This window comes from Gobio gobio (assembly GCF_949357685.1).
Source record: "Gobio gobio genome assembly, chromosome: 23".
NCBI lineage: Eukaryota > Metazoa > Chordata > Actinopteri > Cypriniformes > Gobionidae > Gobio > Gobio gobio.
Genome location: NC_137119.1, coordinates 13,395,022 through 13,408,231, shown reverse-complemented (window position 1 = coordinate 13,408,231; position 13,210 = coordinate 13,395,022). Strand labels below are relative to the sequence as shown.

Sequence of the window (13,210 nt, the reverse complement as noted above, 5' to 3'; positions counted from 1 at the left end):
CATAGTTAGACAGGGTGTTAGTCAATAAATGGTCAATAAAATAAATTAATAAAATAATAGTCAATACAAACAAAGAAACTTGAATTACTTATTTGAAAAAGAAATGTTGTTGTAAATGTAAATGTAAAAGTAATACCTTACTTTATTTGTTATTTGAAAAAAGTCATCTGATTACGTAACTTGTGTTACTTATAATGCCACCAAACCAATATCTCGTCAATATACTGGGGTGTTAATAGTTCAGTGAACCCGAAAGCGGAGCCAGGCAATAGTAAAGTGGATGGACTATCCCAAATGAACCCAAACCTTAAATATTATTTAAATGTTTTGCCTGGTTTGGTATTAAAGCTCACCTCCTGAAGTGCTGCAAACTTTTCTTGAATGACCAGAAGGGCAGAGCTCTTTTCAGAGAGCTGCTTCTGCAGTCTGATCACATCTACATTATCTTTTATAGTGAGTCTGTGAAGAAAAATAAAAAATGTCACATGCACATTGTTTTTGTGCAAGTGTTCAAAATATTTATTGACTGAATTTGAATAGCAATTGAATGACTGTTAACAGGTATTGTTCATTTGATTATTGATGAATAAACACAGACACACACACATATACATATACACTATTTTGCCAAAAGTTTTGGGACACCTGCCATTACATGCACATGAACTTTAATGACATCCCATTCTTAATCCGTAGGGTTTAATATGGAGTTGGCCCGCCCTTTGTAGCTATAACAGCTTCAGCGCCTTTCCACAAGGTTTAGGAGTGCGTTTATGGGAATCTTTGACCATTCTTCAAGAAGAGCATTTGTGAGGTCAGGCACTGATGATGGACGTGAAGGCCTGGCTCGCAGTCTCCGCTCTAATTCATCCCAAAGGTGTTCTATAGGGCTGAGGTCAGGACTCTGACTCAGGACACACCAAACTTGTGAAAAACCTCACACAAAAACTTAATGGATCAGTCATGTTGGAACAGGAAGGGGCCATCCCCAAACTGTTCCCACAAAGTTGGGAGCATGAAATATGTCCAAAATGTATTGGTGTGCTGAAGCATTAAGAGATCCTTTCACTGGAACTAAGGGGACAAGCCCAACCCCTGAAAAACAACCATAATCCCCCCTCCACCAAACTTTACACTTGGCACAATGCAGTCAGGCAAGTACCGTTCTCCTGGCAACGCCAAACCCAGACTCGTCCATCAGATTTCCAGACAGAGAAGCGTGATTTGTCACTCCAGAGAACACGTCTCCACTGCTCTAGAGTCCAGTGGCGGTGTGCTTTACACCACTGCATCCGACGCTTTGCATTGCACTTGGCAGCTGCTTGGCCATGGAAACCCATTCCATGAAGCTCTCTACGCACTGTTCTTGAGCTAACCTGAAGGCCACACAAAGTTTGGAGGTCTGTAGCTATTGACTCTATAAGAAGTTGGTGACTTCTTCACACTGTGCGCCTCAGCATGCGCTGACCCTGCTCTGTGATTTTACGTCGCCTACCACTTTATGGCTGAGTTGCTGTTGTTCCCAATTGCTTTTACTTTGTTATATAACTAGCAGTTGTCCATGGAATATTTAGTAGAGAGGAAATTTCACGAATGGACAGGTGGCAACCTATCACAGTACCACGCTTGAATTCACTGAGCTCCTGAGAGCGACCCATTCTTTCACAAATGTTTGTAGAAGCATTCTGCGTGCCTAGGTGCTTGATTGTATACACCTGTGGCCATGGAAGTGATTGGAACACCTGAATTCATTTAAAGGGGTGTCCCAATAACTTTTGGCAATATATAAATATATATACACACACACTATACATATAAATCCTATACATATACATACATATACTATACACTATCTAACTATCTAACTATCTATATATATATATATATATATATATATATATATATATATATATATATATATATATATATATATATATATATATATATATATATATATATATATATATATATATATATATACACTATATATTATATATATATACTGATTTTGCATTGCATTGCATTCATTTTAAGGAATATTAAAGCTGTTTTTGTGCAAGTGCTGCTTCTGCAATCTGATTCCATCTATTTATACACACACAAACATAAACGTTTCATACCTGTGTCCGTCAGCTTGTTGTTTGCGCAGGTCTTTCACAATACCCTCAATTTCTTTCTCTTTGTCTCGGAGTATTTCTCTTAGAGACTGAGCTGTCAACTCCTGCTCTGCCACCCTCCCTTGCTGGGTTTCTATGATGGCAGATCTGCTGAGAGAGAAAACAAGCCAGACAATTAGAAACCAGAAGGCCGATAATGCAGATAAATATGCCATTTAAATAGCTAATTAACAGCATGGAAGCAGTGACCTACCATATGAATATGGATTATCAAGATGCATTACAATTAAGTATCAAACAAAATATACTAGCAAAGTGTTTAAGGGTGAAAGCAGAACTATATAGCTGAAGTCTCTATGAATGCTAGGATGCAATGAGCAGATTGTCATAAGAAAGCAAATGCTTTCAGTGCAGTCCTAGATTTTCAATTACATTAAAAGTGTTTCTTCCTTTCTTTCTTTCTTTCTTTCTTTCTTCCTTCCTTTGTTTGTTTGTTTCTTTCTTTGTCTCAGCTGATGCAGGTATTAAGCACAGCACTGTGTTTTGCAGAATTGCAAGTTATGTAAACATAAAAACATCCAACAAACCTGAGTAATGCAATTCTGCTTATATAGAGGAGAAAGAGACAGAAAGATTGAGGACAATAATTTTGTTTTGTTTTGTACTGACCATGGCTATTACATATATGTAATACTGTTTAGACATACATTAATTATTTAAGCATGATTGAATAATGATGATCAGTGGTGCGTTTCCCAAAAGCACTGTTAACCAATATGCACACAAGTGCACCACAAATAATGCACCAATGAAATGTGTTGGTAACAGAACTTGCGACCATAGCTGACTTTGGGAAACGCCCCATATCATATTATGTCTTTATATGTATTAGTGTATGTATTTTTCTGTCTATTCTCCATAGTAACTTGAAAGTAAAAACATAAACAAGGACACAACCAACTTACAATCTGTCTATCTCTCCTCTGGTATCGTCCAGTGAACTGATGCCACAGCGAGCAGGAGCGGTTTGGGCAGCCCGTCTGACACCTCCATACCCATCCACACCTCGCCCTGAGACAGAGAGAGAGTAGATACTGAACAAAATCTTGACTGCAACACCAAATAAACACTCCTTCAGAAAAAGTATGTGGTGGTACCATAATGCATTATTAAGTAAAAGTACCATAGACCTTGTATATGGAAAAAATAGGCTTCAGAAATATTAGTATTACTATGTCCAAAAACACACACAGTGAAACCAACATTTTTTTAAGTGACTCACCTGTCCGTGGCCTATTATGTGTTCTGACACCCAGGTCTAAGATGTGTTGCTTGGCTACATTTAATTTACTCTGTAGCGCCCCCTTCTGGCTCTCTAGAGTCGCTACACGAGCCTCTAGCTCTTGAATAGTGTCCTCCAGCTCTCCATCCCTCCCTGCAGACGAAGGTCCGCGCTTTAATCGCAGCAGTTTAGTAGACAACCTGAACAGCCAAGACAACAGACTGTCTTACATTTAAGCAATACTTCTTTTGAGGCAGTGTATTTTTGGGCATAAAAACATGATAAAAGTGTCCATAAAGCATATTCAACAGTGTCCAGGTTGCTTGCTGGCATTCACCAGCTATAACTGCCATTGAGATGAATGGAAATGATAACGGAAAAGGGAAAACTTTCTTCAAGTATTATGGATCTGTTTGTTAGTGTGCGTTTCTGTACCTGCGTAGTTTTTGGTCTTGTGTCCGGCTGTGTTGTTTGAGAAGCGTGTTCTCCTCCTGTAGACGGAGACATTGGTCTTCCAGCTGCTCGCGTGGTACTCTGAACAATCGCTGACGATCTGTATTAACACAGAAATACTGTACTTAGAAAACAACCCAGAGTTGCTACTATTTACAGTGCTTGCACAGAAGTTGCTATTTTATAGCACAGGCTACTGGATAAATAAGTTCACATTTCATTGTCCATTTTGTCTCGAATGTTTCTTCTCAAAATAAAAAATAATCACAAATTAGATCATTGCTGATATACAGTAAGAGTATAGAGCTTTAAAATGTGAAAAGCATGGTTGGACAAGTAATAAATAATAACGAAACAAGTTAAATCTTGAAATTCTCAAGGAGACGCTTGTGAGATTACTGAGGCATTTTTCTCAGTTCAGAAAATGTCTCCATTTGCTCTTCATTTGAATCTAATTGCCGTTAAGAATAAAACAACCGAGATATTGTAAAGAAAAAATGTTCTTTCCGAAAGTAATACATAAAACTTTTATATATTTCCATAAGAAAAGGAAATTAAACCTATAGAAATAGTAGTGCTTGTAGGACTGTGTTGACACGTCTTACCCTTTATCTTGAGCACCTGTGGTGGTCTTCTCCAGCTTCTGGTGTCTTGATCTGTGTCTGAAATAAAGCATACATCGATCTTGAACAGATCCACTCATTTAAACAAACCAGAAATAAAAATGCATATGATCTTTCCACCTAAATAAACACAGTTCTATACACACCTGTGAGAACAGTCAGTCCTGTCAGTCCTGCTCTCAAGCCCACATCCCTCACAGGGAGGTCACCTGCTGTCTCATCCACCGTCAATGACATTATGAGACCTAACCAAGGGTCTCATAACCTTGGCTCCAACCAATCACTGCCTTTATGAGTATGTTCAAATACTTATTTGCAGCTGTATCATACAAATAAATAGTTAAAAAATCATACATTGTGATTTCTGGATTTTTTTTTTTTAGATTATGTCTCTCACAGTGGACATGCACCTACGATGACAATTTCAGACCCCTCCATGATTTCTAAGTGGGAGAACTTGCAAAATAGCAGGGTGTTCAAATACTTATTTTCCTCACTGTATCTAAATGAACTTCTAATTTCATTTGACATTACATATTACATTTCTTTGCTTTACAGTTTTTAAAATCCTAAAACGTTCAGTGTAATACCATTCAAAAGACTGGGATCAAGAATTTTTGTATGTATGTATGTATGTATGTAGTGTATATATACAGTATGTATGCATTTATGTATTTCTATCATGACAACTCTCTGAAGAGTTTAGCATGGTAATGGATATGACAATGTTAATGTATTTGGTCTTGGTGGAATAGATCTGCTACGCTGCTGATGATTATTGCTGCTGCTGCAGAGCAATTTTAGAGACTTCCTTTACTGCAAATACATAAACAGACACGCTGCTGTGAGCATGTATGTCCCAGGGCGTAATTGTTTTTTTCTATTTATTATTATATGTGCAATGTTTTGCTGTTTTTTTTTTTCTCTCAATACAAAGTTTAATGGAGACCAACTGACAATAGTTACCATCAGCTTCTGGTTCCACTGATTGGCAGCTGGGTTGGAGAGCTTGTGGATAAAGCTGAAGAGGAAACTCAGTTTGGAGAGGCCTTTTTGTCTCCAGGCTGCTAAGACTGTTTTCTTCTGCCTCAGACTTTAGCATGTATGCAAGGATTGACTTTATATCTCCTTGCTGGTTGTTGCGTAATTTATTGTTAAATTAAGTACCAGTTTATCAGAAAGTGAAAACTCTTTGACTAACTGAATGGAAACACTGCTTTATTCGCAATTTTTTACGCAATATTCTAAATGTACACACAAGTTAAACTCACAGCTTTGGATGCAAACATAGCTATTGAGGCAGGCATAAAATACCTTTCTACGTGTTTAAAAAAAAAAAAAAAAAATTGTGTATTGATATGTGTTGCTGTGATTTTCATTGGTCATAATTTTAGTCTAAATCAAATTTAATTTACAAATGAATATAGTAATGCAATTAATACTGATTAAAGCAGCAACCAACTAAAGTAAAGTTTTCAGGACTATAACATTTAAGTTTAGTAGATAACTAAAGTGTTTTAGTAAGTTTTCCTTACTAAATTTTATCAGCTCAGTTAACTTATCCAAATAAGGAAGATAAACTACAAAAATAAAAATAAAAACATGCAAAAAGATAACTAAATATATTGAGTTGGGTCAACAAAAGATTTTTTTACAGTTTTGGTTAATTGTTGCTAATCGATTTTCTTAAGTTCCTTGACACTCCTAACATATAGCTGTAAGTTGAAACTTTAAGTTTCTAATTTATTTTGTTTAAGTATATTCAGATTTTTAGGAAGCAATAGGGAAGGGGATGCCATTTTTCGTTTATACCCATGTTTTTATGTGTTTGGCGAGAAGGGAGTAAGATAAAAACTTTGTTATTCATTTGTTTTCAATTTTATTTTGAAAGTTTAGAAAGTGTTCCATTCAAAGTCTGAACATTGTTTATTACTTTGGCCATATCTCCTCCTGAAGTCTTTTGATGCTTCCATTATTGTACTTGGGACCTACCAAATAAAATGTCCCTTTTGTGTGAACTACTGGGACAGGAGAGGGGAGCTCTTGGTTGTCTGTTAACATTCATTGTTATGGGAGGTATCTATCAACATAATTCTGGCTTCCACTTTTTCGCTGTTGTGAAAAGTATCTTCCCAGAACAGATATTGTGTCCATTGTCTCAAGTTCAGGAAGTGGTGTTAAAATAGAATATAAAAAAAAATAACTAAAAAGTTAAGAGCTTGATCTAGCATTAAAGAAGCAGAAGCATGAGTCCCAGCTGCTTCGTCTGAGAGCTCTTGAAATTAAAGCTGATCATGACAATTAAACTGCATAAGCTTGAGCTCGAGGCGTAAACCTTATGTGGTCGACCAGTTCCTACTCTAATGCCTTCCAAGTTGTTACCACCTTTTCGTGAAGCAGAAGTAGACTCTTTTTATTGCTTTTGAGTGTGTCACCTTTAAACTGAATTAGCCAGAGAACGTGGGCTCTGCTGTTTCTGTGTAACCTGGTTGGCAAAGCATAGTCAGTGGACAATGACACAATGAAAACAGCAGTTTTAAGAGCAAATGAGTTGGTGCCGGAGGCATATCGACAAAAATTCAGAGCGTGTTCAAAGCAAGCCAAACAAACTTATGTCGAGTTCGCCAGAGAAAAGAAACTGCTTTTTTGAAAAGTGGTGTCTTGCCAGTAAGTGGAGTTGCCAATGAGGAGTTGCAAGAGTTGGTCCTACGGGAAGATTTTAAAACGTGTGTACCGGAAAGTATTGTAGTTCATTTAAGTGAACAAAAAGTGTCAAAGCTTTCTGATGCAGCGGTACTAGCAGATGAATTTTAGGGATGGCAGACGCGAAACAGGCGTTTCGGGGCTTTGCCGAGATCCCGAAGCGCAGATGTTTCGAAACACTGCTCCGAACTGTGGTTCGAAACACCCATGTCACGTGACTATGGCTAAATGAAGCTTCAAAGTGTTTCATCAGGTGGCGCCTTCCGAAACTGCGTTGATTAAAGGGGGCGGGAACAAGCCACACAGTCACACATCTGTATAAACCTAATTCACCACAGTTTAAAAGTGAAGTAAATCCATCTTCACCTCGTGGGTTTTTGTGAGAGGAGAGTGATTTTGTGATAGCAGTGATTTTGTGATAGCAGTGAGATTTATAGTGCGCTTTGGTTAGTTATATTTAGGCTAGATTTAAATTAGATATATTGACTGATAGGCATAGACAGTGACATATAGTATAGATATAGTGACACATTCATATAGGCTAAGTTAGATAGTGACAGATAGATAGCACAGCATAAGTTAGATATATAGAATTGTATTGATATAGATTCATAGGTGATATATAGATAGATATATTAATAGAATATATAAAAATGGAGGCTGCACGCAAGAGATGCCGTACATCTGTGGTGTGGGAGCATTTCCATTTGGAAGCACCAAATAAAGTGAGATGTGTGTATTGTGATAGGCAGCTAGCCTTCTGCAACAATACATCATCCATGTATTTACATCATCCAAAAATATTTGTGCATGCCAGCAACAAGTGTCCCTTGTGAGAGGATTTTTTCAAAGGCTGGAGAAATTATATGTAAAAAAAGAAGTCAGCTGAGTCCTTCAACAGCAGAGCAATTCATATTTTTGAATAAAAATGTTTTGTGACAAATGTGACACATTGTGGCTTTATTTATTTTATTAATGTTCATTTTGTATAACAAACAAAATATATATAGTTCTTTACAATGACGAGGCTACAGGTTACAAAACCAAGATCATGTAGTTGTCAGACAGATGGTAATTTTTTTTTTTTACATGGATCATTGTCAAGGTATTTCAGATCAACACATGGAAATGACCACTAGATGGCGCCGTAGAGACGGGTGTCAGATTGATTCGAAGCTTCGAAACAATATGACACATTTGCTTCAACTGCTTCAGTGCTTCACGAAGCCTCGGTCTGCCCATCACTAATGAATTTACGCTTACCCACCGAACCATCTTTTCCCCTGGTTGTCAAATAAAGACCTCCTTAGCTACAGAATCCACGGTTCAGGTCACAACCCCCCGCGTTAATGTCAAGTGAGCCTAGTGGAGGTAACGTTTTCTCAAAAAACGTGGAAAGAAAGAGACATACTGCTACAGGAAATAATGACCAACTATTTAAATGTTGAGCATCAAGCTCATAAGCTGCAGCTGTAACAGTAACCAATCAACTTGTGCTGTGCAGTTAATTATGTAATTTTCAGCAGGTTATGTTTAAGACCCATTAGCCTACACTATAAAGGGTGCTTCTCATTTCTTATTTGTGCATCCTCGTTTCCTTTCCTCGCGTCTCAGCTCCACACTCTTTAGGATGCAAGGGAAGGATGCAAGGAAAGAAAACGAGGATGGAGGAATCAAAGGAAGTCTTATTTGTATATTGGAAAATTGGTAACACTTTACAATAAGGTTGTATTAGTTAACATTAGTTAATGCATTAGTTAACATGAACTAACCATGAACAACACCTCTGTTCAGCATTAGTTAATCTTTGTTAACGTTAGTTAACAAAAATCCAGCTGTTCATGGTTTGTTCATGTTAGTTCACAGTGCATTAACTAATGTTAACAAGATTTTAATAAGACATTAGTAAATGCTGAAATTAACATTAACAAAGATAAACAAGGAATCAGAGGAAAAAAGAATTTTGTTTCTAGCCCTTATGGTTCAAAAGTTATTAGCATAAACATGAGTCAAATTTTGGACTGATGGTGGCGCTGGAGGGATTGAGTTAGAGACTCCAAATTTGCTATGGTGACTTTTCAGACTGTCTTCTATGAGTGTGCCAAATTTCACAACTTTTTACCATACGGTTCTATGGGCTGCCATAGACTTCGTGGCGGAAGAAGAAGAAGAAGAAGAAGAAGAAGAAGAAGAAGAAGAAGAAGAAGAAGAAGAAGAAGAAGAAGATGAAATATAGCTGCAAGCAGCAATACCGGGGCCAAGCGCAAAGAAGAAGACAAGACATGCCAAAATGGCTGGCAGTGTCAGATCAACTGGAGCAATAAGCAATTAATCACGTTTTAAGATTATTTTAGGCAAAATGGCTGATATATTATATAAAGATTCACTGATAATATAAGTTAATGGTTTATCACTTTTGACCAATAGGTGGCACAGTTACAAAATTGATGTGGTGTGGTCAGAATAAGGGAACAATGACACATGCAAAGTTTGATGCCAATATGTCAAAGCATTGCAGAGATACAGCCTCTAGAGTCATTTTGGCATCATGTCTCAACTTCGTCGCTGCGGTTTACAAAAACGGTTTCATCTATTGATGCAAAATCCCTAACTTTTTGTTGACACAGTCTGAAGATGATACGATTCGATTTTGGTGGAAATTGGACAACCGGTCTAGGATGAGTTTGAAAAAGTAGATTTTGATCAAATAAGAACATTGAGGACAGTATGTTTGACCAAATATGGCAAAATTAGTATCTATATTCTTGGCATGAGCCAATAAATGTATTTTGACCCGTTTCATTAAACTAGGCTAATTTAATCAAAAGTTATTAGCATTTTTGTTAATTTTGTTATAACCTTTGACCACAAGGTGGCACTACCCCAAAACTTTTTGAGTACCTTCAAAGCATGGTGCGGAAGACCCATACCAAGTTTCGTAACGATAGACTAATGCGTTTGTAAAATATAGTATTTTAGCACATAATTCAAAATGGCCGAGAGCCAAAATGGCCGATATGGTAAAATTGAAAATCAGACAACTCTGAATACCGTCCTGAATCTAACGAGACAACTTTTATGATTTTTGGACAAACGGTTCAAAAGTTATAAGCAAAAATAGCCATTTTTTTGTATCTCCGGACCAGTAGGTGGCGCTGCGCCGAAACGCTGCAAGTTGCCTCAAGTCATGCTTGTGATGACATGTACCAAGTTTGGATTGAACACGATAAAGCGTTGCGGAGATATAGCCTTATGAGTGTTTTTGCAACCGCTACGTAAAATTTGTGTGCACGTTTATTAAAAATGATTTGACGAATCAACTTGATTTTTTGTCAGCATGGTCTGAAGATGATCTGGTTCAATTTTCGTGCAAATCGGATGAACCGTCTAGGACGAGTTCGCAAAAGTAGGTTTTTCGGTTAATTAAAAATGGCGGGAAAATTATTATGACGGAAAATGACGTCATATGGTGCAATCGAATTGTCTTGAGCCAAGGAATCAGAGGAAAAAAGAATTTTGTTTCTAGCCCTTATGGTTCAAAAGTTATTAGCATAAACATGAGTCTAATTTGGTGGCGCTAGAGGGATTGAGTTAGAGACTCAAAATTTGCTATGGTGACATTTCAGACTGTCCTATATTAGTTTGCCAAATTTCACAACTTTTTACCATACGGTTCTATGGGCTGCCATAGACTTCGTGGCGGAAGAAGAATCGGAGGAATAATAATAATAGGAAAGGGAACGGTTTCAATAGGTGCCTTCGCACCTTCGGTGCTTGGCCCCTAATAATAATAGGAACGGGAACGGTTTCAATAGGTGCCTTCGCACCTTCGGTGCTTGGCCCCTAATAAATGCTTTATAAGTGCAGTTCATTATTAGTTCATGTTAACTAATGTAGTTAACTAATGTTAAATAATGAACCTTATTGTAAAGTGTTACCGGAAAATTCTTGATCACTCAAGTGTCACTTCAATGTGTCATCAGCTGCGCTGAAGGGATCTGCCCTCGTGTTGTTAAAGTTTAAATATTTAAGAAATTCATAATAAATAATACTAAAGCAAGATGCCCTGTTGAAATAGGTGAGATATGATTTAAACTGTAAAGGTTAACTTAAGGGCCTTACCATACAGGATGGAGAGGCGACAGGCGAGGAAACGAGGAAGCATCAATTTGAGAATTGAGAAGCATGACAGAACTTGGTATTTATGGTGCATCTATTTAGGATGCATTAAATAAATCATAAGTGACAGTAAATATATTTATAATCTTACAAAGAATTTTTAAATAAAGTATATGCCATTCTTTCTAACTTTCTAAAAGTTTAAATTAACACAATAACATTAAACAGCAGAGATGTTTTCAACACTGATATCAAGAAATGTGAAAAAAAATAAATAAATTAAAAAAAAAAAAAAAATATATATATATATATATATAAGTCTTACCGTCCCCAAATTGGTCCATCTTAAACTACTTTAAAAAAAGAAAAATTCTATTTATTTTATTATTCTTATGCATGCTTTCATGACCACATATTGAGAGACATATTGCATCAATTATATATACAATTAAGTACTTGATAAATGATTTTGTCACAGGAGAACCATTTCTCATTAACTAGTGAAGGCAAACAGGTACAGGACGACAAGCTTTTTTGACTTAATATTATTACAACTTCCTTTAATAAACGAAAACATCCTAATCTGAAAATTATAATGATGCTGATGCAGATATTAAAAAGTAAGACATAGATAAACTGCGTAAAGTATTTTCAGTCACATACCTGTAGGAGTGTGTGTCTCCTGCACTTTAGAGTTCAGTCCTCTCAGCAGCAGTCTGTGTCATTCAAATTCGCTCAGCAGGTCTGTCCTCTGCACTGCTGTCTTCCTCATAGTCAACTCACCATCAGCAGCAGCGTAAAAAAGCATGTTTTTAGGTCTGATTGTTAGTTTCTCTTTTTCTTGGAAAGACGCTGTCTCATCAATCCAGCTTTAATCTGCTTAATCTCTCTCTGCACCTCCTCCTGTCAAATGTGTTCCTTCCAGTCTCACAGCATTTCTCAATTACAAATACACTGTGCATAAATGCAAATATTTAATATGTTCCTCAGGAACAAACAACTTTAAACATTGATCATTGGCTGTCTGATGCACTAACAAATGCCAAAAGATGGTAGATATTATTATTAACAGCAGCATATGGTTTAAGAACCCTTGTCTAGTGTGATTGGCTGTAGTTGGTAAATGTCTAACAATCTGATTGGCTGTTGTGTTTGTAGTAAAGACAAGAACAGGAGGTCACTGGAGAAAATCAGATTACAAGACAAGGATGAAAGGGAGCTTTAGTGTGTGTGTGTGTGTGTGTGTGTGTGTGTGTGTGTGTGTGTGTGTGCGTGTGTGTGTGTGTGTGTGTGTGTGTGTGTGTGTGTGTGTGTGTGTGTGTGTAGCATTTCCTATGTTATGGGGACCACAAAAGGATAGTAGGATAGTAATGTCCCCAAAAGGATATTAATACCAGTAAATTTTGACCTATGGGGACATTTCTTTTTTGGAAAACAGCTTATAAGTCATACTAAATAAAGTTTTTTTTTTTTATCTAAAAATGCAGAAGGTTTTCTGTGATGGGTAGGTTTAGGGGTAGGGTTAGTGTAGGCGGATAGTGCAGCGGCTTTGTGCAGTTTGCAGTTTGTAATTATAATATTATCATAAATCTGCTTAAACAGTGGAATTGTTTTGATTTACTGTATTTAAATAATTAAATGCTAAATAGCCTACACAGAGGCAGTTCATGTGGAAATGGGAGGCTGATATGAAAATAAATACTGGTCAAACTAGTTTTTTTATATTTTCACTGATCACTGACAAATAGCAGATCTGATGACACATTGAAGTGACACTGAAAGCTGATTGGCCTTAAGCTGATTCGTGTAGTCGATAAAATTTGCCATAATAGAAAATATTTATTTAAAACACCATACAATTCACAAAAATTGGGCTGCACACAGAAGTCCGTGGACCTTCAGATGACAAAAAT

The 13,210-nt window shown here is 36.8% G+C and overlaps 1 protein-coding gene across 1 annotated transcript in view; it reads right to left on the bottom strand.

Annotated features, from left to right (window-relative positions):
- The window catches only part of rpgrip1 (RPGR interacting protein 1), a 45,128-nt gene extending 32,797 nt beyond the window's left edge, over positions 1 to 12,331 (bottom strand). The window contains exons 1-8 of the mRNA XM_079806800.1: positions 11,961 to 12,331; positions 4,622 to 4,794; positions 4,458 to 4,514; positions 3,835 to 3,952; positions 3,400 to 3,599; positions 3,083 to 3,188; positions 2,121 to 2,267; positions 354 to 459 (exon numbers count right to left, since the gene is read on the bottom strand). Coding sequence (XP_079662926.1) covers positions 354 to 459; positions 2,121 to 2,267; positions 3,083 to 3,188; positions 3,400 to 3,599; positions 3,835 to 3,952; positions 4,458 to 4,514; positions 4,622 to 4,712 — 825 coding nt within the window. The 5' untranslated portion in view covers positions 4,713 to 4,794; positions 11,961 to 12,331. The remainder of the gene's footprint in view (positions 1 to 353; positions 460 to 2,120; positions 2,268 to 3,082; positions 3,189 to 3,399; positions 3,600 to 3,834; positions 3,953 to 4,457; positions 4,515 to 4,621; positions 4,795 to 11,960) is intronic.
- Between the last annotated feature and the right edge of the window lie 879 nt (positions 12,332 to 13,210).